Below are 27,363 nucleotides of genomic sequence, written 5' to 3' on the forward strand. Positions count from 1 at the left end.
CAACGTATATTCTTGATTTTAAACCTCGTTATTCTTCGTCACCGCTTTATCAGGAATTTAACAATTAACGCTTAATAATGCAAGTTATCTGATTTTATGTGCTCTATTCGTACAAGATTTTTTATATTTGCAGACGGAAATCAAATAGTACGTCTGCAAATTACTATTTGATTTCAGAGTACTATTTGAACACGAAGAGAAGTTCTCTTTCTATTTCGAAAGTTATGGGACTTGCAAATTGGTAACTATGAAAATTTACCGTTCGAAAATGAACTCCGCCATTTTCTCCAGTGCCGTGACCCAGCATAGGTTGTTTCTATTAAGATACAAATATCGCCAGCCATAAATTCCCAATTCTACGTTAATGTTCGCTAAACCTCTGTGTCGAGTATAGAATTGCTTCTCAACAGCCTCAATCTCTTCGCAGCAGTTCTTCAGGTTTACGTTTCCCCGTTAACATTGTTTCCTTCGTACATCAAAGGATTGGAATCAACTACCAAAATGTTCCACATTATTATCGAAGCAATGCACTGTTCTATTGTTAACAACGAAACTTTATCAAAGCCACGTTCCATTTATCTGCCTCCGTGATTCATTCTCCGTGAAATTTATGAACGATATCTCGCATTAAGGTCGGTCATAATCTTTACGCCAACCTTCCTTTGTTCCTCCTTCTTCCGCTTTTCGCTCACCCACCGACATCCGCTTGTCCTTTGTCGGTAATCTTTGCGCGAACCATGATTTCCAGGAATGTCGACGATAACCGTCCGGCACCTTCAAATAATTCTCTCAATTATACCAGAGATACGAAAAAAACGAGTAGGCCAACGACGTTTATTTCTACATATTCCTTGCAGGGTGCATTAAGTCCACTTTCCTCCAAATGGAATTTTACATCCTGCTGAATGTAATCGCTCGATCAAAATTATTTCGTAAGCTTTTAATTTCTCGCATAATCTTATGTCAGGATTTTTGATGTTACGTCGATTCTCCTCTGAAATTTGAGAAGTTGATACTCTGTGACTCTGAGGGAATATCAGCGAACGTAACGCTAACTGTAGGAAATAAAATTCTGGAGATAATCAGTTACAACTTATTTATTTATTTTTTCTACTTGATTTTGCATTTTAACGTATGAGTACATTATACATCGGTATAGTTACTGTTCAGATTAGTAATGGGTAACTTTGGTTAGCTCTGTCCATCATTGTTTCTCCTGTTAAACCCTGAAGAGGTCGACAAAAGGTACTAACGAGACAATTTAGCAGTTTATGACAGAATAACGATTGTCCCAGCTAACTTGAAAATTAGCCGAACTTGCGGTATCTAAATAGTTGCGTAGTTTTAGATCTCGAGAGAGGTTGTTGCGCTCGATATTTTGCATCGGTGAAGGATCCTCTTGCACCGGAGGATCGAGGGTCCTAGGAGGATGGGCTTTGATTGGTCGTACGCGTCGCCGATTCAAGCGATACCGGGTCTCCGCGCACTGATTGCCACTCCAATTCGCGCCGTCTGAACGGAAACGCGTTGGCAAATCGATTCATCGAGCGTGGAACGATCACCCGAGATACGGCTAAAAGGATATCGAATCAGAACCAGAGAATTAGCGGGATACGATCGACCAAGAGGGTTCGTTAGTCGATCGACGAGTTTGTCCCCGATTCATTTTTGTCTTTCGCCGAGGGTGCTAATCCAAATTTTCACTTTTTCGCTTTGAGTAATCATCGCTCGTAACGAATACGATGGTACTAGTTGCTGAATTCGAAAATATCCTTACGTTCAGATATTACTAATTGATCTATTCAATTCATTAAAAATTAATTTTAATCCCGTCAGGGTAAAACGCTGATGAAAATTTCGATGAATCCATAATCTAAATTTAGCTTCATAGAAATTGCGTTTACTAGAACAGCTATACGAGGTATAATAATAATAGTTGTAGTAAAAATAAGAACCTACGCAAATGATAGAGGTAGAACATATGACCTCGTCTACCTGACACCTATGCTTCTACTGGCAGTCGATATGTTACCTCAGACTCTGTGTCTATACACTGTACAAACAGCTTATGGTTCTTTTTTAGCGGTCAGTGTTGGTCTCGTTATCGCCCTGTTGTGTTCACTGAACTTTTTTCTTTATGAGGTTTGTTGTGTACTGTGATGTTTAACTTCCGGCGAAGTAAACTACCGCTAAGTTAGCGTATACCGATAAAAAAGTTTCGAATCGCTTTCTAATCTTCTGGAAAATCAAGTGCTTTGATAAATTTTACTCGGTGTTAAAAGTAGTTTGTCGTAAAGTGATGCAAAGTGAAATTTAGAATACTTTGGTGGTGTTTTAATAAATAAGGGTTTTTAAGTCTTTAGTTTAAATATATGGTTCTTTTAATTTAGCGATTCCGAGGTGGCAGATGGTGCATGTTGACGTCAATGGAGAAACCAATCTACGAGCAATATCCACTTCTTGGATCAGCTTAAATCGTCTATCTATCTATTATTAAGACGTCGATCTTCGAAATCATTAATCTTCCGGAGAACTTCCTTCAAGTGATAATTCCCTTGATAAGTCTCACGCTGCGATTCTACAAACTTCCTGTAAGACAATCTATAACTCGCGAACGATTTCATTTAATTTACATTTTTCTAACGAAATAAAATTACTTAGAAAATATTATTACTTTGGATTTGGTGGACATTGAAACTTTGGGATCACAGAATTAACCGAATTATTGGTCAGAACTAATCGAATTATTAATCCAATGTTACGTTAATGCATTATTAATATATTTAACGCAATAAATGCATTACGTGCTAATATAATAAAGCGCAGACAGAAAGTTGCAGGGAATTGGTTTCTAGAACCTTCTGAACGTCCCGCGTATCGTTTTTACTGCACCAAGGGACAGTCAGACAGTTGACGACGGTATTTTTGTCTTCAAGGTCTTCACGATACTTCTTTAAGCGTCCAACCCTCTCGAGCATACAACGAAACTTTATCCACAGAAGCAGTTGACCCTGTAACTTTTGTTCAATTTATTTTCAAACGTCCAGTTGGCTAACAAAGAAAAACGTGGAGTCTGATGCTATATAAGGCTCTATCTGACGATGTGACGCTTGCAGTCAACATTATTTATAAACAATATTTTTGCAATAGATTTTAGCAACTTTGTTACATTTATCACATTGCGTCCTGTAGCGATGATGTGATGTAGCTATAATTATTTGCTTGACGTCGAAAGCTGAATATCGTCTAGCTTACTCAAATTATTTATTTTGTGATGAACAATAGTATACATCTTTAGGATGCAACATTCTTTGATTTTAGGTTTCAATATTACATTCTGAAGTTCTAAGGTCCTCAAAATTCCAATGTCCCAGTGTGTTAAACTTATAAAATTCTCCTGAAGTTCCAACCTTTCGATGTCTCAATCCCAAGCTCTTAATATCTAAAAAATCTCATGTTTCAATAACTTCATGATCCAAAGTCTTAATTTTCCAAAACTCCAATATTTCAGAGTCTCAAAATCTTAAGTTTCCAAAGTCTCAAAGTGCCAAACTAGAGTGTACAAAGTCCCAAAGTGTCAAACTAGACTCTGAGTGCATTAGAGCTCTAAACTCTGTAAGTATCAATCTTCCAAAATGTCAACCTACCAAGGTGCTAATCTCCCGAAGTCTCAATCTCTTATAGTTCTAATGTCTCAAAGTGTCAGTCTACCAGAGTCTTCATCTCTCAAAGTTCTAACCTCTCAAGGTCCCAAAATTCTGCGGTCCCAAACTCCCAAAGTTCAAATACCCAAAGACCTAAACTCCCAAAGTACCAATCCAAAGTGCTAAATTGCCGAGGTGTTAATCTCTCAAAGTCTCAATCTCTCATAATCCTAATATTTCAAAGTGTCAATGTGCCAGAGTCTTCATTTCCCAAAGTTCTACTCGCTCAAGGTCCAAAAATTCTGCGGTCCCAAACTCCTAAAGTTCAAATACACAAAGACCTAAACTCCTAGAGTAGCAATCCAAAGTGCTAAATTACCGAGGTGTTAATCTCTCAGTCTCAATCTCTCATAGTCCTAATGTCTCAAAGTTTCAATCTCCCAAAGTCCCAAAGTTCTAAAGTCCTAAACTCCCAAAGTTCGAACGTGTCAAAGGCTCAAACTCCTAGAGTATCAGTATCCATGAGGTGGCAACCTCCTGAGATACTAATCTCTCATAGTCCCAATTTCCCAAAGTTCCAATCTCTCAAAATCCCAACTGTTCAAAGTCCCAATATCTCAAAGTCCCTCTAAAATCTTAACGTCCCAATCTCCCGTCTCAACATCCCCAAATTCTAAAACCCAAAAAAGTTCGAAAAATGCAAAAGTTGCGAAATTGCAAAATTCGTAGAGAACTCTGTCAGAATGTTTACGAATGGTTGCGGTGATTCGTAGGTTTTCACGAGCTTAAAATTACGGTCGAGAGCGGCGTCTTGTTTTAAGTGGCCGAGGGACACGATGCGTTCCGTCGGCGTATTTTGCAGCGCCGTTAAAAACCGGATGCGTTCGAGCCACTGAAACGTTTCCGTAACGTCGTGCACCGAGTAGGCGACTAAGTGTTCGTATCGTCGAAACGGAGCCGTATAATGTGCCATTCTGAATTGCAGCAGACAATTGCGGATATCGCTAGCCTTCGATATAACTCGGCCACTCGCCTCGACACACGACTCGACCGTTTACCCACGATCGATCGATGCCAATAATGCAATAATCCGTGCACTCTAAATGTTATGAATACCCGGTATTATTGAAAGGGTGTGGATTTATCTGGCCGGACGTTATTTGCCAATACGGACGTTCGATTTTTGCCGACGATGCGATGACGCGTTCCGATCGATCGAACGTCGTTGACTTTTCGAGAAGTCATCGGCCTTTGTTAGCATATCGCCTATTGTACGACACAGTCACCCATTATTCGGAAGTTCTCCAAATTAAAATTCCAAGGAAAATATTCGGGGAGCTTATTCCAATATCTTCGAGGACTTTCAGATAAAAAACACAGTCATGACACGGTTCCAATAAAAATTTTAACTACGTCGTCGATTATTTCTACAGTGACTTGGTTTTATTTGTATTCTTTTATTAGTTATTTTTTATTTTTATTAGTTGAATATACATTATAAGTTGTTCGTTATTCTTTAATATATTTTCTTATATTCGAAGTTTGTACTTGAACTTCAAATTCGTATCTGACGAAGAGTTATCCATTTATAAAAATTTAATGTTAGATGTAAAGTTGCGAGTCTTTTAGAAACACTCGAATTTTATCAGCAATTTAGTTGCGAATCTGATACGTAGGTATATTGCCACTGTTACGCGGACTTTTGGAAACATTGATAATGGTCTCCTACATAAAGCATGGAGATCCATACAGGTCGTCCAATATCAAAGCAGAAAACTTTTTGGTCAACCCAGTATATTGCCAACTCCAAGAATTTTCCGCTGCTGCAACTCTGTCCGTGGGAATATAACGAAAGTTTACTACGGTGCTTCTCAAACTTTTGTGGGCCACAACCCCTTTTCGACGACGGTCATTTTTCGCGCTCAATTCACTTGCGACGCATTATTTTACAAAGGTACGATTCAAAAATTCCAGAGTCATAAAAAATTTCGAAATCTTATGGTTATAGATTTCAGTCAATCAAAATCTTAATATTCTGAAATTAATAAAATCGGATGTTGTAAAGTTTTAATGTCTCAAGATCTTCAAAAGCTACAGTGTCATTTTCATAATTCAAAAATGTCAAAGTCTCTAAATTACAAAAGTCAGAAACCTAGCATTCTAAGATTAATAAATTCAAAGGTTGTGAAGTTTTAATGTCTCAAGATCTCCAAAAGCTACAGTGTCGTAAAATTTCATAATTCAAAAATGTCAAAGTCTCTAAGTTACAAAAGTCAGAAACCTAGCATTCTGAAATTAATAAAATCAGAGGTTCTAAAGTTTTAGTGTCTCAAGATCTTCAAAAGCTACAGTGTCATTTTCATAATTCAAAAATGTCAAAGTCTCTAAGTTACAAAAATCAAAAACCTAACATTCTAAAATTAAGAAATTCAAAGGTTGTGAAGTTATAATGTCTCAAGATCTCCAAAAGCTGCAGTGTCGTAAAATTTCATAATTCAAAAAAATCAAAGTCTCAAAGTTACAAAAGTTAGAAATCGTTAGAAGCCTAACATTCTAAAATTAATAAATTCAGAGGTTCTAAAGTTTTAATGTCTCAAGATCTCCAAAAGCTACAATATCAAAGTATCATAATCCTGCAATCAAAGTTACTAAAGTCAGAAATCCAGAAGTTCAAAATTCCGACCTTTCAAAGTATCACGATACCAAAATTCCAAAGTCCAATACAGCGCCTTAAACACTAATTCGGAAGTTAAATGTTCCCAAATTTCGAACGTCTTAAAGTCCCTAAGTCTGAGACTTCAAAAGTTCTCGAATCCCAAAAGTCCAATATCTCAGAGTCCTAAATTCTCGAATTACCGAAGTTGGAAAGTTCTAAAGTACGAAAGTTGTGAAGCTCCCACGTTGAAAATGTTAATTTTTCATTTAAAATCAATCAGCGATCGGTAGATGCACGAACGTCTGACGAATGGAAACAATAGTCGATCTACCGCGTCAGTGCAAATACGTGGCTGTTCTACTTGGCCCGCGGAATCGAGGATCGTTCTACTCGAGCGCGAATTCGGCATCACTTTCTTTCGCTGTTCTTTCATTTCCCCGGATAAAACATGTTGAATAATACAGCAGCGGCGTTAATGCATTCTCCTTATGCTGGCTTAACACGTTCACCGCAATGACGTCGTTCGCAAACGACAGGGAACTTTTTGTTTGCGACGCGATAATGACCGGCATTATTTCCAACGAGTCAAACACATGTTTAAAAGAAACACTTACTATGTTATTATTTAACCGCGATCGATGTAAACTGTTGTGTCGTAATTATCCGTTAATTGACGAGGAACTAACGTTCGCGTTCTATATGAACGTTAAATCGAAAACAACGGTTTCTCGTGCAACGCTGACGTAACCGTTTTCAGCGATTACAATACGAAGTATTTTGAAAGGAGTTACCATTCATTTCGTAACACAGTGCAAGTTATTTAGCCGGAGAAAAGATAGCTCGGTTTCGCGTCACCGTGCGGCCATTCATCGTGTATTTTAACTCTGCCAGAACTTTCGAATTCCACGCAACATTATTCGATGGTTGAAAGTCGTTTGGCATTCGAGAGGCGTTGGAAGCGAACGAGCCGAAGCAACCCGTACGACGAGTTGCCAACGATAGCTGCGAGGCGTAAAAAGTTTTACCCAATAGCTGTTTTATCGAGCTCTTCCTTTTCCTCCGCTTCTTCTTCTTCTTCTTTTCCGTGCGCCGCTTCTTCGCGTATTTCGTGCACCTCGTATAAACTTACACGAAGTTGAAGCATCGACGATAAATCCAGAGAGAGGCTCCTCTCGATTCCCGCAGACAGCGTGCGCACGAATTTCTACGATGTTCGCGTTCCCGTGTCGTCGACGAATCTCTTTGACGTATTTTTCCATCAAATAACTTTCAAGCAGCAATAGTTTACGTACTCCGCGAGTATCCAAACACGAGCTGCTCTTTCGGTTACGTCGATAAATGATTACAGATGGAATACGTATTTGTGAGACAATTTTATTCTTTTTTTTTTTGGAGAATATTTTAGTAATAAAGCGGAATAACAGGTAACACGAAACACTGAAGTATTCATAGGAAGCGTGAATGGCAGAGCGGAGTTTCGAAGTGTTTAATCACCTCGTCAAGAATTACACGATTAAATTACAATGGATAATTAGGTACCTTCATAATGAGAAGTAAAATTTCCCTGTTAATTTAATGTATTTGCTAATTGAAAGTTAAAATCTAATTGTTAATTTGCACTCGTGAATTTAATGATTAATAATTAACTTTAATTAATGACTTTTATATGGAATCCGTTCGTGGAATCTCTTGATAAAATTAAGCTTTTCATTCTGAACATTATAATAGAATTAAAGAAGAGTATTTCGTGCATTATTATAATAATTTGATAAATTGGACCTTGAAGTTTTCATTCATCATCAGACAATTGATTGCAATTTATTTGTTAATTAAGCTTTAATTATATTTTGAACATTAATAAGTCTAAATTATAAATGATTAGCTGTTCGTGTCACAATTACGGAGTAATTACCGTTAGTATAACTGACAGAATTACTGCATTCAGTTTGCTAATCAAAGTCCAAAATTAGCAAAAATGGAGCAGTAATAAACTTAATTTCTACCGGTAGAATAAATAATAAGAGTAAAGTTATAGGTCCCATTTACTCGTGTAAACCAATTAAGCAAGTAAAGTACTGAAACTAGGAGAAATGGGACAGGTTGGGCAAATTACTTGTACTATCATTAAGCCTAACTTAAGCTGCGAGCCTAATTTACATGGTAAAGTAAACGGAAGAATATATTAGCTTGCCGGGTATTTTTGTTAATTTTGCCTCTCGTAGGGTAAACAAATTTCCCCTGCTTCCATTTACTCGGGCAAACCTTAAAGCCTGTTTGCAATAACAATAAAGGTAACCGAGCATGTACGATAACCGTGTCGCTACGGAAAGCAGCAGCTGCGGGAAGAAACACGCGTTTTCTGTATTCTTAAGAAGACAGATCGGATGTGGGCCCTCAAGGTCGTTGGAACGAAGCCCACGTTACCATACTGATCCCACTTCGGATCCCTCGGTTCGGGATCCTCGCGGATTAGTATCCATTTCCCCGAGGCACACGATGGCTTGGCAGAAGCTACCCCGATAGGATTTATTCTGAAAGGGTGAAAGCGGCGGAAAAGAGAAAGAGAGGGCGAAAAGATCTCCTTGTATGGACGTCACGGATCCGAAATACGCTATATTCCCGCGATCCTTTTATTATTCCATCACGGCGACGACGCCGGTATCCGTACAATGTAAATTCGGCCGGGATAACAAGGCAACGCGGTCAAAACGCCATTTTAATGTATTCTCTTTGGATGTAACAGGCGTTCGGCCACGGTAAGAGCGAACTTTGCCGGAGATTCGAGAAGAGACGAGGCAAACGATTTCATGCTTGCAGTAGCACGCCTACGTGAAAAACCTTTCGGCTTGTTGCGAATTTCCTAGGCGATAAAATCGCCTTCCTGACGACCTCGTTGAGTACCCATCGTCTTTTATGATCGTTAAATCGCACTCTACTGCGACTCTCGAGTGTCAATGATTGGTTCGACACGTTTTCAGTTTCGGCAGAGCTGGTACAAATACTGACTTATACTACTTGCTCAAAGACACTTTACGCTGTCACTGTTACACGATGTAATTACTATAATTCATTCTCATTATTATTATTGTCGAGGAAGTTATGTAATGAATGAAGTATTTTAATGGCGTGAAATCTGTCGAAAATCTTTTAATATGTTGAGTAAAACGTTCTACGAGATAAGACATTAACTATCTGCTTTCCTTGACATCATTTCCTGAATCATAGTTTAATGCTGTTCTTAATAAGAGAAAACCTGTAAAATGGCCCTATATTTCAAGTGGTCCATATTCAAACCCTAGTAGACCACTTCCTCCACTTCATTATTAATTCCTAATAAAGCTCTCCAAAGTGGGCCGAGGCCTACTTCCCTAAATTGTAACTTTTTCTCTAATCTTTCAAACTTCTGAGACTTGCAGATTTAAAATCTCAAAACTCAGAAATTTTTAAGTATTAAAATTATATATAAGTTCTAAAATTACATTGTTAACTTCCTGGATACATAAGGTTTCAACATTAAAAATTTCCTAAGTCCAACACCTGAAATATTTCAGAGTTCCAAAATTTTAAAGTCAACATCCCAATTTCCTAAATTCCAATCTGCCAGTTCCATTATTTCAAAGTTACTTTCAATCTTTACAACCTCCCAGAGTTTCAATCTTTCCAATTTCCCAAAATTTTAAAGACGAAAAATTTAAGTATTCGTAAAACCCGATCTAAAAATTCCAAAGTCCGAAGTCGAAAAATTCCAAGCCCTGAAATTCTAAAAATTGGAAATTCCTAACGTCCTGAAATTCCAATCTCCCCAATACCAAGGGGTTAAAGAAGCCAGTTTCGCTGGCGTGCAGTCTTATCTGAAAATTGCTGGAATCTTTCAGGGGTGAGCACAAGATCCCATTCGTTGGTGAAGAGGTACGACGGGATTTACATGGGGCCGTACTTCGATTCAAACACCCCCACGAATATCACGGCTCAGCTGGGAAGTCATGCTTACTTGCCATGCAAAGTGCGACAGCTTGGTAATAAATCGGTAAGTCCATCACTTTTATTTTAAGTCGTAAGAAAATTCGAAGTATCCGCGGTAAAGCCAGGGATACTTATAACCTCTCTGCAATCGTTTCTTCGAGATATTTTCGAACGCACTCTCGATAAATTTCGGCGAACTCCGAGTGCAAAACGATTCTTGATAGTCTATTTTATATATATCGTCGAAGAATCCCGAAAACGTAGAAGGCAATTAATAATCCTTCAGTCTCAACGATATGTTCGAATTTCTGATGACTTCTAATTTTCCTGTCAGATAAGTGATATTTAACGAGCTCCTAAATAGCACACAAATAGACATTTAACCATGGAAATAATCGTATCAGAAAATTAACGACTTCAATTTCGTTGTTGATATATTTGGAACGATAATGTAAAGCCTGCTAATTTACCCGTCAGATCTGTCATTTGCGTTTCTAGATAGTGTAAAAATAAATGGAAAGTTTTTACGAACCCTAGAAATAAACGTGTCAGAAAATTAACGAATTTTTCGTCCATAAAAAGTTACAGGAATCGTGCAAGTATAAAAATAGATGTATCGTAAATCATCACTAATTGATAAGTTTTCAGGCAACAGTTGTTCGAAGCGTTTCCGAGTATCGCATAAATCGGCGAGGACGTAATGCAACCGCAGAAACACGCTCATTGCAGAGACCGCTAATTCCCGTAGCTCGTCGTTAATATATTTGCCGTATTTCCAGAAAATCTGGAATCGCTTGTAACTTTACAAACAACCCTTGTTCGAGACCCTTTTAAATGGGACAGAAATCGATGAAGAAGTCATGCAAGCCGCGGTGCTCGGCATAGAAATCACGAGTTCCTTAATTTCGTCGTCGATAGGAAAGCGTTCACGAAATTTTCGGAACTGCTATCACGTCCTCGTTCGTGGCAAAAAGCACGACCGGATAGCGGCGTCACCTGAGCGCCAGATAAAGCAGATTTATTTGCACGCGAATAGCCAGTTTTCTGAGTGAACCGGCATCGATGGTATCGCGCCGTTGGTTTCCATGAACCCGTTGATCCGCCATCAAAGAGTTGCTACTATCGGCCACCGTTTCCGTCGATATTTCGCACGAGATGCCCGTCCGGTTCACGCTATTACAATAATCGAAACGGTGGCCGATAAAACGGCGATCCCGATGCAACCTGACTCTATCTCCGATGCAATTTATGCTCGACTATAAAAGTCTAATCTGTCCGCGTTCGCGACCGTTAGAACGGATTATACGAGCCCCGCAAATTTTACGAGCAACGCTGGAGGTGTACGCTCCCCTGTGTATACCCGGCTCAACCTGACAGGGGGTTAATTCAACCCTTCCTCTCCTACCGTTTGTGCACGCTCAGGATTCATGCGCGTAAATATCAAGACACCTGGTAAGTCGGTGAATGCGGTGAAAACGCGAGCCCATGTGGACGAGAGAAGAACGGCAAAGTGTATCGGAAGCAACGGAAATGGACTCGTTGCGGATCAATGGTATTAGGGAAATGGATAGGGAGCATATTATGGGACCGCTGAAGCGGGCCATCGAGTGGACTGTAAGTGGATTAAGAGCGTTTTGGCTCAGAATGTGCGCAGCGAACGGATTCAGAGATGTGTTAACATTTGGTAATTTCGGAATTGCCTAACTTGAAAGCTGATCAACTGGAAACCGAGTGTTGCCTTCTTTTCCGCATGGATATTCACCCTACAAAAGCCTGCAGTGGAAGATGAAAATCAGAAAGTTAACAAATTGTCAAGTTTACATACGTGTCCTTCCTCTTAAATTAAACCTACGACTCCATCAGATATGGACTACAAATGTAAATATTAAATATGTCTGAAACTCTGCGGTGCATCTTATCAGCGATCTCTTCATGCGCATTAAAAAAAAGGCAGAAGTTGTAAATTCCGCAAACCGTGGTGGGTAACAAAGTGTTAACATAAACTGTCTCAACATATCAGGCACAGCTTCAAAGTTATCAAGACCGAGTTAAGGTGGCAGCCAAGGTGCAAACGGTTAATATACCAGTGCTATCGTACATATCGGAAGTGAAAAAGCATTTAATGCGGCGCATACAAAGCGTAGTGGGGCGAAAGAATAAGAGTGGGTTGCCCTTTGGGGACGCGGTAATAAAACTTTTTCGTATGTACACGGTACGTGTCGTTCGTTAGCGAACTTTTACCTCGATCGTATGTACAGCGTTGTGTACAACCATGTTGTACGTCGTAAGTGGCAGGACTAAGTGTCTGGTGACACGCGACCCTCGTATAATCGTCCGCTTGCGTACTAAAGGGTCGCGAACCCCCGAATCGACTCGCGGCGGCCCCCCCCTCGTGCCCCGTTTGCCCCTGCCATACTTATCGCGCCCGGAATTAAACGTACTTCAACCGGTGACTTTCTGTCAACGGGAGAGCATTGTATCGTGCCTCGCCAACCCTCTGAACACGATCGAAAGCGATTTCGCGGAACGCTTGGTTGCCTCGATGACTTTTCATTTATTTCCTCGCGTTCCGTTTCCATTCCATTTTGTTCCGAGGAATGCGCCAAGGGAATATGTCGTGTCGCATCGGAGGGCTTGAATAATTATTCCACGTTCCTGGAACCGATCGACTCCCTCTTGGCGAACGATAGACCTCCCGGTAGGATGATTAATCCCTTTCGCTTCTTCGAACTATTCGGATGAAAAATTTATCGATGATTTTTGAAAATACGTACATTTGCATTCTCCGCATTCACCTACTTTTCGAGTTGCCTTTCTAATGTAAATTGAGAAGAAAATATATGTATAATATACAATATCGGTAATGACATATTATGTGACCTCATGTCGATTAAAGCTACGAATAAAAATATGTTTAAGTATTCCCGAAGAGGTCAAGATAATCAAGATAACAAAAAAGGTAATAGAATCTATTAAAGGAGTAGGTGCACGCCATCGGATAATGCAAGTGTTTTTCACTTCGAAATGCGAAATCAGCAATCGTTATCAAAAGGCAATTAGTAAAATGGCGTTCATCGATAAAGATAGTATATCATACAGCGTACTAGTATAATTTTCGAAAATTACACTCGCAAAGTTCTCCTCGATCTACAATCATCATTAATGATCATTTCACACTGGACTCGAACGAAGGTTCAATTAGTCCACTTCGTTGATTGCAACTTTCGTTACAAGTCGTCATTACACGTCGTGCGTGCTGAATTGACCTGGTGATACTTATCGCGTAAATAAATTGAACGTGCTGCTAATACGATTTCTTCGAAGCCGTGTCACAGAAAGAACGTTCGCGAAACCGATCGGGCCACGATAAATTAACCGTAGACAAGAGAAAGAAGATTGATCGAACGGGCTCGACTCGCTCTTTTTCCTCTCGGCCAGCTTTTTCCACGGTTTTTCAGCTTCCGTTTCCTGCCAGTGGCCAATGGGAGGAGCTCGCGAAAATCCGCCAGATACAGTTGAATTTCACTTCGTCTCGTGCAAACGTCTCTGTTCCTTTATTTCTCTTTTTTTGTTCGTCCTCGTCGTGGAAGAAACGTCGACGCTCCGACGAAAAATCTGACAACGTAGCGAGTATCGGAGAAAGGATTAATAATTTTCACGAGATGTGCTCGCGGCAAAACGATCAACCGGATTATCCTCCCTTTTTTAGACCTAAATTGCTCGGACAAAAGTATAACTACATATTTCCCCGTTAGACTTAACGTTGTTCTGTACTACTGGAAAGCAAAATTTAATGAGTCTATTAATATTTTATTATATAATTCTGCATCGCGTTGTGTCTCATATCGTGCTATAAATTCTTAATCATAATAAATAGGTTATCAACTTAACATCAATTCTGCAACAAAGTCGAACAAAGTTCGATGAAAATATTTGAGTTAGTCTCGATAATATCAATAAGAAAGCAACACAAGAGAGTTAAATGAGCCGTTTCTCGATGTAAACTTTACAGCGTTCGTGCGGTTAAAAGTGGAACAACGCGACGACCATAAACATCATGCACGCTACACGTTCGCGTTTCAAGAAATGAAAGGGCACCGTTCTGTTTTGGATTTATATACCGGCGTACGGGATGATTTCGAAATACGTGAGCCAACTTTTAAAGCGTGTTCTGCCCGCCATAAGGATGAAAAAGTATGGTAGGAACACGACAACCCGGGAACTGTTCTTGTCCAGGTTATAAACAAGTTTTAAACACTTCCAAGCTTGTGACAAACTTTCACGAGAATTTGTCTCGCACGTATTGCGAACATGTGGATCAGCATTGCGCTTATTTCCAAGTCGCTCTAAATAAAAATTTAATATAGACTCTATATTATCGTGGACTTCGAGTCGATCACGCATGGAGATATCTCGCGTAGCTATTTATCGCGAAACATTTCTTCGTCATACAACACGGTATTATAATCAGATTAAAGGTTGACGACGAGAGTTAACGATACATGTAAAAACTGAATACGTAATGTACTTTATGTTTCCCCTGCGATAAAATTGGAAGAGATACGAGCAACATAAGTGGTCCTGTTATCGATATTTCTCTGTTTGTTCTCACGAAAGGTGTCGTGGGTCAGAAGAAGGGACTCGCATATCCTCTCGGTAGATAGAACCATGTTCATCCCGGACGAAAGGTTCCAGGCGCTTTTCGTGGACGCGTCGGACACCTGGACCCTGCAGGTGAAGTACGTCCAGGCACGCGACGAAGGCGAGTACGAGTGCCAAATCTCCACCGATCCGAAGAAAAGTCACATCATCAAGCTCAACATCGTCGGTGAGTATCGCTTCAAAATCCTAACTCTTCTACTTTGTCTAAATAAACTATGCTGACTCTTAAAATGACCTAATATAACATCTTCATTAAATGTACCCAATTATTGCATGATCCTTCTTATTTAAATTTGAGCCAAAGTACCATCGAATCTTTACCTCATTTCCTCTTACTACACATACAACATTGAATCTGAATATTACAATAGTTAAACAATATCAATTATAAATCAATAGATTTTTGTACACTTTTTCGTTCTATTATTTTATTCTACGAGCCATTTTCATCGATAGTTTTATCGCATTATCGATTGATCGTAGAAATTTCTTTGCGAGCACGGTGCATCGTCGATTGCATTGGATAGATAGGGTAGGACGCACTGTATGCGTCGTCAATCTAGAACACGTTGAGATAACCGCTATCGTTCGTTTACGCTCGAGCGTTATTTTTATGTCATCACGAAACAGCTATGTCATCGATCGTTCGAGCACTTCGCAAACCAGCGTGTTCAAACGACGCGATAAAAATTATACGAGCATAAAGTACAGACATTCTCTGTTTCGCGTGTCACGTGTGTACGATAAAACGTCAGCTCGAGTAACTGCTTGACGTGTTCGTTAATTGATTTACTTTGTCATACAAGGAATGTTACGCAGCTGGTACACGCATATTATTGATGCCCTTTTAGTACGGTTTAATACTTGAAAAAAAACTGTTTCACCGGTATTCCTTTTTACCACAGTCACGCATTTCAGAAGGGGTGAAAAGAGCCCTCGAATTTCGATGTCAAACCATATTTCGTCGAACACGTTGATAACTATCCGTTGTGTGGAAAGAGTTTAAAGGGATTTGTGTATTTATGGACGACAAATTTACCTATGTATATAAATTTTCACACACGTAATATATTTCCATAACTTCCTCCGATAAAATTTCCAACAACTTTTATGGAAATTTTTACATGCGAAGTGTGTGTCGATGTCGAACAAATTTAAAATTGAAATGTGTCATGCACATTCAAATTTACCGATATATTTTAAGCGAATCGGTACGGATATTTGTGAATTTTATTTTATTAAACCCACCGAAGGTTAATTAAGTAAAACTCGTCAAACGATTTAATTTTAGTTTTCGTTTCTTCTATGGTTGGTGCGTTTGCAAACGATATTTGTGACGTTTTTCCAGTGCCAAAGATCGAGATCATAGGCGATCGCGACATGTACGTGAAGACCGGAAGCACAGTGGCCATACGATGCGTGATCAAGCAGTCCCTCGAAGGTCCCTTCTACGTTTTCTGGTATCACGAGGGCGACCGTGTTCTGGATTATCAGTTGAACAAGATCGACATCCAAACTGAGAAAATAGATCATGACACGGTCAGCAGTCTCGTGATCCACAAAGCGAGGCGAGAGGACTCGGGCAATTACACCTGCAGCCCAAGCAGTTTGGACAGCGCGAGTGTGCAACTTCACGTGTTGAATGGTAAGCATTTTCGCGTTCCAATAACACATATTCTCATTGAAACGGTTCGAGTTCAGTCACGGATACAGGTGCAACTTGCGCTTCGATTGGCAGTAGTTCGATGAAGTTAGTTCGCCTGGCAACTTGGTTCGCTTCTCGTCTGGCCTAGTTCTGGCAAACTTGTTAAGTAGCAGAAACTGTTTACGCTTCGAGTATGATCCGTATGCAGATTCATAGAGAATCAAGCGGCCAATTAAGTATCTTCTTGTACTCCGAGCGCTTCATGATTCGATGCATAATGCGGATGCTAGCAGGAAACAATTTCCTCTTTAATCAACTTAACCTCTTAATTTTATAAACTATCATTATGTCGCTGTCAAAATTTCCCATTTTCCATTGCTATTTATTTATCATAATTAAGTGAGGATCTTTAATTTTTTTAAGAAGAACTACTATTATTTCTAATTGCCTTAATCATCCACTTTCACGATGATCCTATTTTGGGACAAATTGTTCTATTCTGTTGTGATGAATTTTCTTAAAAAACTCAACTCTTAAATTAAATACATGTCCGTGTTTTCAGTATGTATTTTGTCTACTCCGAAGTTTCAATGTAATATAATGAGAATAAAGATAAAGTGCTATAATGTTAATCGATAGTACAAGATCGAAATTGAATCTAAAAATACGAGATCGCAAATAAACGTACGGTTTCGCTCGGGTCGAAAAGGTTAGGGGGTATTAGGTAAATTTTCAAGATTGCATCGAGTGGCTGTCGTATCGAACGTAGTCGCGAAAGAAGCAGAAACGACAGGAGAATAGAAACGAGGCCCATTAACGAGAACGAAAGCCATTAAATGCACAACGTTATTGCCGCGATAAAAGCACCGGTGGTGTAAAATCAATTCTCTGCTGTAGGCGAACATCCAGCCGCGATTCAAAGAGGGATCAGCTCGGCACCGGGTGGCTGCCCGACGCTCTGGTGGCTGGCTGGCGTCGTGACGCTGTATTCCAGTCACGGCAGTCGGCTGTTCGTCCTCGCCCTTCTGATCCTCATGGTCCTCTATTCGAAGAATCCATCTTACTTCGCGCCGGAGCGATAATCAGAAATCCAGGAGGAAGGCGATCGATTATCTCCTGCTACGAGACCCGGGAAGCGCATCGAGGAACGGTGTCGAGAGAAAAAAAGAAGACGTCTCCGGGAAGACTCGGTGGCACGATGAAAGAGGCGAAAGGAAGAATGACGATCGCAGAAACGCGAGAAGAGAACGTAGCGAGGAATGAAGATGGACGCGATCTTTCTTTGACCAGCGATTATCGTTTTAACTTGTTCGGTTAGATCGAGAACGATGAAATTCTCGAATTTTATTAGAAACCATTTTCTAAATTCTCGATCTCTCGTTTTAACGGATACGGACAGGTGATCGTTCGTCGAGGAAACCGGTGTTTCGAAAGAGGGATCTTCACAACGAAACGTCGGGTCTGTCTTTTCGGATGACTCGATCGATTTTCCTTCGCGCAGAGAGAAGATTCGAATGGGCGAGACAGTGTGATCCGGCCGTTAGTGATTAGGGGTTAATTAATCGCGAGAGTTCTCGTTAAATCGGCGAGTGTACTTCGATAGGATCGCGAACCGGTCACGGGACCGAAACGGACACGAAGCTTGCGGATACTTTTTCCTCCTCGCGAACAGTCAACGCGATGACGGATTTTTTATAGCAGCTATTATACGATCTTCCAAGAAACTCGAGCATAGCGCCTTTTATATCCTTCTCATTCGGGTCAATCGTTCTGAACAATCGTTAAACGTCACCGCGACAGGTAATCATTGTACATACACGTGTCTGATGATGGCGTCGGTAAACGGACACGGTGTCTCGCATCGGGGATACCAGTGTAATCGCGAGCTAACCTTTCTTATTCACTTTTTATCATCGTCAAGGTGTTTCGCGATCTTCGTGTCTTTCGAGAGGAAGCCAAACCAGTTACCAAGTCTTCGTGATCGATCGCGAGATTCCGTCGAGGACGTCGAGAGGGTTTCGTGGTTTCTTTTCCGTCGAGATTAATCCCTTGTCTTACAACCTGCAATTACATTCACTGTAATATACAGAGACCTACGTTTACACGAGTCAAATTTACAAATTCAACGATTTGTTAACTCAATCAATTCTTAAATTAACTTAAAACATTCTTCAACTTGTAAACTTGGAGATATTTAATTTTAAAGCTTAAACATTGCGTAAGAAGACCTACATGTTGACCACTGTAGTGCAAACTTGGTGGTTTTATGTAATTTATATTACAAGCAAATATGATGTAATGATTTTTGTTATACTTGTCCATGAGGCAAGGGCTTAACTCGACGTCCTGCAATTTCGGAAGAAAAGGAGAGTCAGGGTACGCTTTAGGGGTTGTTTAACGAAAAGTAAAACGCGCGACACGATCGCAAAATGCCGACAGAACTTCGTCCGCGCCGCTTGATAGAATTGAAACTTGTTCGATGAGATTCTTGGAAGCGATGCGATTAATTATATTCGAATAGGAAAACGATTTAGCGAAACGTGTCTGTACTCGACCGTCTACCGTGTACACTCGGGATCGTCCCGAGAGAGCGACGCATCTCGACGATCGTCTAACGATCGACGATCTGTCGAAATGGTCCCAAATCGCATGAGGTACGAAACTGTCCTTTCAATTTTTCCTTCCTTTTATCGAAACGTTGACACGTTTTGAGACTGTGAATTTGTTAAACGATGACGAGAGAGAAGTGGGTCGAAAGGTATTGCAGATTTTTTTTAGAGGAATTTTTTAAATTAGTGACAGATTTAGAAATATTCGAATGTGTTCATTTAAGTTCTAAGGGAGCAGTGACTTTATATTTAACACGTTAACACGATTAAGCATCTGTAGGTTTGGTGACATGGGAATTCGAAATTTGAGAATTTGAGGGTTTGAAAATTCGGGGAATTAGGAAAATTTGGAAATTCAGGAATGTAAGTATTTAGACTTGCAATCTAGGAATTTAGATATTCGAGAATTTGGAAATTAGAAAGTTAGAAGATTTTGAAACGTGAAGGCCAATATAGACTCTAAGGTGGTAGATTGATTTTAATCATTACGTTAATGCATGGTAGTTAACGTGTTAAAAAGTTTCTCAATGTGCAATTCATATCAAATCACGTGGTTCATATCAGTGTTTCTTACAGTTCCTGAATATTTCCGTATTTGAACCAAATCTCGACGAGATGACTGACAAGATCGACTCTAATCATCGAATCATTGATTTCTAAGATCACTGCCTATATTATTGAATGTCCCATAAACGCGTCTAACGTGTTTCCTTCTACGATTTTATATTACTATTTTCTTCTTATATTCTTTTTAGAAGAAGAATAAAATAAAAAGCCTAAACGTACCGAATGCCTCGCGACGATCCACGGTGACAAATTTTGGTACTTGAAGCGCATTGAGTATGAACACGAGCCAATAAAATATGTTATATGACCGTTCATGCGTGTCAAGGTTCATTACGGGATGGGTCGAATCATTAACGAATAAACGCTTCTTCGATGCAAAATTTACATTAAACACCTTCAGTGCCAGAACTCGTTTAAAATTTCCAAATTGTGCATTTCTTGTTCTACATAATATAATTTAATATCTTGTACCGCGTTCCAGTTTGAATGCGAGCTTCAGCCATTTTGAAGGCACAGAAAATGGAACCGTCGCGTGTGTGACCGTGACCTTTTTCAAAGAATAAAAATGTTACAAGATGCTGGTAACGAAGGTGATAAAAATACTCGCAATGAAAAGTTTAAACGATGCACATATATTTTTAACCCTTTAAATACCGCGTGCCACTATAGCGGTTTGAACAATTTTTTAAAACTACACTACAGTGGCTTTTCACTTTACCTTGCATGACCATCTGCCCAATAGTAATTTCCACTATTGTTCCCGCCATTTATCTGCCGAATGCCATTAATTGCAACAATGAAACAACAAACATCAATTATGTAGGTATCAATAAAGGTAAAGTAATACGTCCAGCTGTACTGTAATCAAAGGGTTAATTATGTCCTCTAATTCTCGCTAAACAAGCATCGATTTGCATATATCGATTCGTGATACTCGTTCAGGTGGACCCAGACCGTTTTGTCATCGTGCATGTTCGGCTGTATAAACAGGACAGCTTTTTCGGGTCGCCCAGGGGCGTCCCGTGAAATTTGCTTTCTTCTCGCAACGCACTAGGAGATACTGTTTTTTATATTATATAAAAATATATAAATATATATATATAGAGAAACGAACAGATAAAAACCAAAGTATATATATATGTATATGTGTGTGTACGCGCGCGAAATACGTTGCACAACGGTGTTAAAAAATATTGAACAAGTTTCAGCTCGACTCGAAACAGCGGCGTAACAAATTATCACGGGAGAACGAGAAGCTACAACCGGGGTCAACAGTTGAAGAGCGAACGAACTTTCACGGGACACACAGCAGGATATAATCGCGACCGAGAACTGTGAATAACCGTGAAAAGAAAAATAAAAAGAAGTGACAGAGAAAGGAGACTCGAAGAGGAACGAAGAAGAGGAAGGAGACGGCGTTGAAACAAGACGAACGATAACGTTAGAATATCTACGATTCATGTGATTGTAAATACATAGTATATAAATGACGTAACGTTAATTAACGATATGCCGTACGTGTTACAACTAAAGAAACAACCCTAAAAATTAAACAGATAAATAAATAAATGAATAACGTTACTGTGTAATTTTACGGATCGTAAACGCATTCGAATGGGTCTGGCCGCCCGTGCTAACCGGCTCGAGATTGTGTTTCAAATCGACGATGCGAATCGTTAAGACTATGGGTCTGTCAATGATTCAGATTTCCAGCGACAACCGTTTCTTTTTGCGGGGAGAGTAGGGCTTTACGCGATTCTGAAGTTTCGAGATCTTAGAATAAAAATATTTTGCAATCATGTGCACATCTACGAATTTACAGACTTACGAAGCTTTTAATTTAGTAATCAGAAATTCTCAAATTTGCAAACTTTTAAATTAGCTACTTAGAGACTGTAAATTCAGAAATGTAACAATTAGAAATTTATGGATTCGGCAATTCGTGATGACAATTTAAAAATATGGAAACTACAGTGACCTCGATCAATGTTCTCCAAACTTTTTATCTCGGAACATAGGACTCGTAGGGCTTTAAAGAGAAATACTTCCACGTGAAAAATGTTATTAGAGCATCCACGACGATTTCTAAAAGCGAATCATCGCGGGAGAGACCGCTGCGAAGAAGAGTAAGGCAAAAAGAATTGGGCAGTAAGCAGAAATAGAAGGTAAGGCTGCAAAATAAGTAGAGGAACAGTGGGTAACACCGAGGCGTACGCTTTTTCTGGCACGCCGGTGCGTCGAGACAACAAAAAGGAGCGTAGCTGTGGTGCAGCGCGTTCCTGGATAGCACGGGCCGGCCATACGCGACTAGATGTAACACTAATTAACGCCTAGCGTAAGAACTAACGGATATAAATGAAGGATACATTGTCTGACATAATAACCAGGTGTGAACGCGTAACCGACTCGTATACGTGTGCGATGCGTGGGAAACGGATGAAAGCGAAAGCGAGAGAGTGTGTATTATAATATACGCGAGCCAAGGAAGAACGAGAGCGAGCGTGAAAGACGAGTAAACGAGAGGAAACGTAGCAGAGATGCAAAAAAAAAACGAAGAAAGAAAAGGGTTGTTCGTTGGACTGACGCGCTAAGGCGTTGGTCGAATGACGCACTTTAAGATAAAAAGGGGCGACCGGGGACAATTCTTCTTGTACCGTTTCTTCTTCCCCTTTCTTCTTCCCGCGCCTCGCGAGGCCACTCGTGACGAAAGATAAAGAGAAAGGGCGAAAGATAGGGCTCACCTCGAGGCCACAATTAAAGCTCTCGCCCCGTCTCCTCTCCCGCAACCCTTTATTCTCGCGACAACCGGGACCTCCCCTTGCGAGGTGGAAGAAGGAAGTTGTAATTTCCCGCGCTTGTCCTCGTCGCCCCTTTATTATAACGGAGATAACAAAGGGAAGAGCAAAGACGAAGATGACGATGAAGGGTGATGATGATTATAACGATGGCGCGATGATGATGATGACGGTGAATTAAATAAAAAAATGAAAAAACGTCGTCTAAGGTATACTAACGTCGTAGACAGCATTGAATTTTTGTACCATTGTCTATAGTAGCTCTTAAGTGTCGCGAAGTTTTCTGTTCTTAAGACGGCCGCCTGTGCAGGCTTGAGTACGTACTTATGTATTCTCGGTTTTGTCGATGGCTCGCGGGGCGGATGTTGAACTTTATTAACATTGAATGGGGTTTTAATTGGACCGGGGATGGTTACTCGAGACGTACAAATAATTATGCAGCGTTTTGTGTTTCTGTGTTTGTGGGGTACTAAGTAGGACAGATTAAACATCCTTACAGGGTAGTCGGTAATTTCAAAAAATCATCGATGTTTCGCCAAGTTTCCACTCTCTACCCTAGCAAGCTTATAATTCAGTTTCGTTACTATAAATTTTAGGGTAGTATACGCGTCAAATCCGCCCCAGCGACGAGCACGTGCCCGTTCCCGAGAGTCGCGGTACGCGAATATCGAAAGATCCTTTTTCGTGTGATGATTGACCGTCCTGACAGTTCGTCGATGTGCTCTTACGCGTAGATATTCGAGCTAGTTTATTCGATAGTAGGTAATACGAGTGACAGTGGACGTGATTACGATTCCGTCGAAATCAACGAAACGGGAATCAGTTTCGCTGCGAACCTATCGATCCGATTATCCGTAGGAATGTTCTCGTGATCGACGGAGGAAACTGGATCACCGGCTAAACGATTTCGTCGAAGCAAAATCGTATACTACTGCGGCGAGAACTTATTACCCGCGAAATAGTGGATGGTTATTATTAACTTCATGGGAAACGTGTACGTATGATTATTGTGACTTTTAACCCTCTACCGCTTATCATTCATCGATAGTCGTGACAGATTTTGCATTTCTTTAGTTTTTACATCCCTTACGTGTGTAGGTAGCTTTTCAAACTGTGTGCTCTGTAGAAGATTGTCAATCTTTTTATTTTGAGGTTGTCTGTTTCTTTGACTGTGTATATTACAGTACATTAAAACTAACAAGCAATACATTTTTTATTAATTGGCGAATTTTGTTATCTCATTGTACGGAAAATACATTTTCTTTCAATGAACAATAAACAGTATTTTTTATTTAAAAAATAATGCATTCGTAAGATTGTGCGAAAACAGATATTGGCTGTAGAGGGTTAGAAATAAAGGGTATACAGTCGTCGATCGAAACCCTCGGGACGGAGAAGATTTCACCAATCCCTCGTTATCGGCGATATATTAATAAACGATTCGTCGTTCCTTCCTTAATTATGTATGTACCACGAACAAACAGAATCTCTCGGGACACTTGAAATTTAATTAGCATCAACTGCGTTTCGTTCGTGCGAAGGTACAAAACGAAGACAGTTGAAATCGACTCGATAAAATTCATACGCGTAGCTAAGAAAGGCTAGGAGGGCAAAATTTATCTGAATTATTTTCTTCGTTTACTTGTGCGTACAAAATATTAGTTGATAGAATTGCAGTTTGATTCTTTTCCTCTTGGGGAAGGGGAGGCAAAATCGAATTTTGTTTATGTAGAGTATAGCAGGAGACATTCTTCTTTTAGAAGGCAAGCAACCCTTCTTAACATCCTAGCTATGTCCATGACAAAGTCACTTCGATTCACTAAGCAAGTTTAAAGATCAGGTGTCTCGATACAAAGAAGAATCGATGTATCACGAACGCGTTCAGTTTTTCCGGAACCTCTAACCATTACGTTTGCAACGCGCGACCGATCACACGTAGCAAAATGGGTCTAATTAAATCGTTAAACGCGTGCCGTTTGCCAGTTCGAACGTTCGACGAAGCTGACGTCTAATTAATCAATACGCAACGTACAATCGACGTAAAAATGAAACAAAGGACGATTAAGAGGGAATTGGGAAGACGAGAATCGGAGATGGCAGATGAGAGCGTTTGTCGAGCGCCCGAATGAGCGAACATCGATGGAAATTTCACAGAGATAAAAATTAACAGATAAATACGCAAAAATAAAAAAAAGATGAAAAAGAAGTCCCTCGAAGCAAGCCTCGTCTCGCAGATTCCCAGCTGTACACCTTGAAACGCTTTAGGGTAAATCGGAATAGACTTTAAAAACGAATCCGCGAGATGATGCCGAGGAAAAAAAATACAATTGCGCGAATGAAACACGGAATGAGAAACGAGCGAACGAGCGTGTGGATGTACGAAAAAATACGAGAGAGCAAGTGATCAGAATGAGAGAGAGAAAGAGATAATAAATCAATGTTAAACCGATCATTATCGATTTGCAATTTCGAGAGACACATCTTCGTTATCCGCCATTTCTCTGCAGAAGTTCAGCCTCGGTTTTAAATGCTCGGTGTCAGCCTCCCACGAGCATAAATCGCAACCGTAATTGATCGATGCTCTGCGTAGGATTTCTTGTTCGATATTTTTCTCTTTTTTTGTACATGGGCTAACAAACCATTGATATCGATGTGCTGGACGTTTTTAATGCCAGATGCGAGCGTTTATCACCCGTGGGGCATCGTCATGAAAAAATACATGTTACACACAAATCTCAGCGTTTCTGTTTTTTTCTTTTTTTCCAAAAAGTATCGTGGTAACAGGGACAAGAAGAACTGTCCCGTTCTATGTGTGTAAGAACCATACAGCTTAATGAAGAACATTATACTATGAACTTACGGGATACTAAATAAAAATAAGCCAAATCGTTAAAATCTTGTCCTCCACTTTCCTTCATGATCCACGTCTCTCCTTTATTTTTCATTTTTTTATAAAGAGAATTCAGTAATGGCCACATAAAACTAAACAAACATTCGAGTTCTCGAATCTATAAACTTACGAGTAGTTGCTTATCGCTTTTAGTTCTGTTTCATTTAGGATTTTATTTTTATGTAAAAATAAAAGTGACTGTAGTGTTAAATTTATTACGCAAATATCGAACACGTTACAAACGTTATGTACTTGTCGCATCATACAAACTTTGTATTTTTTATTAATTTGTTAGAGACATTTATTCAGATTTTTTGTTCTTGTCGCGCATCTTCATACAATTCTGAATAATTTTCTTAAAATTTACAAGATACCAGGCACTTGCAAGCCGGAATAAACCAACCAGCATCGATTGCGAAAGTAATTCCATGATGGAATTAAATGGCGACATTCCGGCACATAGTACGGTTAACATGAAACCTTCTATACCGACCGTAGAAAAGAATTTTCCGGCCTGAAAAGTGTTCGATTTTATCAGTTATCAACTTCCGAATTAATCAATATAGTTTTCAATTTGCTTACCAACGCATCCTTAAAAAGTTTATCCGCAACCACTTCTGGACTGACTAAAGAAGCGGTTTGAGATATGAGTTTTGTTTCCAGAGGTTTGGACAATTCTTCTATGGCAAATCCTGGAGTATCAGTGTCAGGAGGTAAGCACAAGGTCACAGAAATATTATATGGTGAAAGTTCCATGGATATACTTTCTGCTAAACCACGAAGAGCAAATTTTGTACTGCAATAGGCAGAATATCCAAATATCCCTGCAAAATAAAAGTTTGTTTCAACAACCACATTTGATGAAGCAAACCCATTACATACCTAAGAGTGCAGCTTGAGAAGATGTTAATATAATAATTCCCTCTTGGGAAGCCTTCATTCGTGGAGTAACAGCTTTTGTACAATAATATGATCCCAGAAAATTAATGTCGATCATTTTCTTTAAGTCTGCCACAGAGGTGTCTTCAATTTTCCCACAAATTGCGGTACCAGCACAATTTACTAACATGTATATTGGACCCATGGTTCTTTCCAAATCATTTAAAGCTTTCTCAACCGCATCATAATCTTCACCAATGTCCAGGGACAAGTATTCCACTTTCTGAACATTTTTGTTCTTACATGCACGTATTATTTCATTTCTTGCTACCTCCAATTTTTGGGTATCTCTTGCAATTATTGTTACATGGGCTCCATGCTTGGCTGCAAGGATTGCTACACATTTTCCTATACCACTGGATCCACCAGTTACCTGCCAAAAAAAAAACATGAATTAGGAAACAAATATAAAAATATACAATTTGATGAAACAATAAAATAGTAATTAACTACAAGTTAATAAAATCTTGAACTAAACAATAAAAACCAATATCAGTAATCTATAGTAGAGTACATTTTTATTGTTAATAATTAAAAGCGATTATAAAAAAAATTTGAAAATATAACCTCAAAAGAGGTTAATTTAGGTTATGTTTGAGCTACTTACAACAACATGCTTGTTATTAACATTTTTTAGACGTCCTCGCCAAAAGTAGTATCTCACAAACAAAGCAACAATTAAAATAGGAATGATTATTAGTGCTACATTAAGCATTATGGATTTGTTACTTTTGCTACAGTGCTACTTTTCAAACAAAAAATATTTTAAATCACGCATGTAAATACGTAAACATTTATTTTTTAAGAATACGGCACAACTTTTGTTAACATTTCTAAAGTCTATCAACCTTACGGCTTATTTCTACCTATTTAATTATAAATTTAATCATCTAATCGCACTTCTCACTTCAACAGCAAAGGACGGTACAGTGACATAGCCTTCAAAAATTAATTGTATTATCTAATCACTACGTGATTTTTATTATGATATCA

The 27,363-nt window shown here is 39.4% G+C and overlaps 2 protein-coding genes across 3 annotated transcripts in view; one reads left to right on the forward strand and one right to left on the reverse strand.

Moving 5' to 3' along the window:
- LOC100881424 (neurotrimin) overlaps window positions 1–25,436 on the forward strand; it is a 29,864-nt gene extending 4,428 nt beyond the window's left edge. The window contains exons 1-5 of one of the 2 annotated variants that reach the window (XM_076532169.1): window positions 2,396–2,591; window positions 10,176–10,327; window positions 14,881–15,091; window positions 16,274–16,570; window positions 17,468–25,436. In XM_076532169.1, the coding sequence (XP_076388284.1) occupies window positions 10,226–10,327; window positions 14,881–15,091; window positions 16,274–16,570; window positions 17,468–17,652 (795 nt within the window). In that variant the 5' untranslated portion in view covers window positions 2,396–2,591; window positions 10,176–10,225 and the 3' untranslated portion in view covers window positions 17,653–25,436. Of the gene's footprint in view, window positions 1–2,395; window positions 2,592–10,175; window positions 10,328–14,880; window positions 15,092–16,273; window positions 16,571–17,467 lie in introns of those variants that run through there. The other variant, XM_003703247.3, reaches the window with a different exon arrangement.
- A 190-nt stretch (window positions 25,437–25,626) lies between these two features.
- Window positions 25,627–27,324, reverse strand: Kdsr (3-ketodihydrosphingosine reductase). The gene is made up of 4 exons (XM_003703246.3): window positions 26,978–27,324; window positions 26,314–26,743; window positions 26,014–26,255; window positions 25,627–25,945 (listed from the first exon to the last, which is right to left on the reverse strand). The coding sequence occupies exons 1-4, from the start codon at window positions 27,083–27,085 to the stop codon at window positions 25,733–25,735; spliced, it is 993 nt and encodes a 330-aa protein (XP_003703294.1). The 5' UTR covers window positions 27,086–27,324; the 3' UTR covers window positions 25,627–25,732.
- Between the last annotated feature and the right edge of the window lie 39 nt (window positions 27,325–27,363).

This window comes from Megachile rotundata, chromosome 5, assembly GCF_050947335.1.
Source record: "Megachile rotundata isolate GNS110a chromosome 5, iyMegRotu1, whole genome shotgun sequence".
NCBI lineage: Eukaryota > Metazoa > Arthropoda > Insecta > Hymenoptera > Megachilidae > Megachile > Megachile rotundata.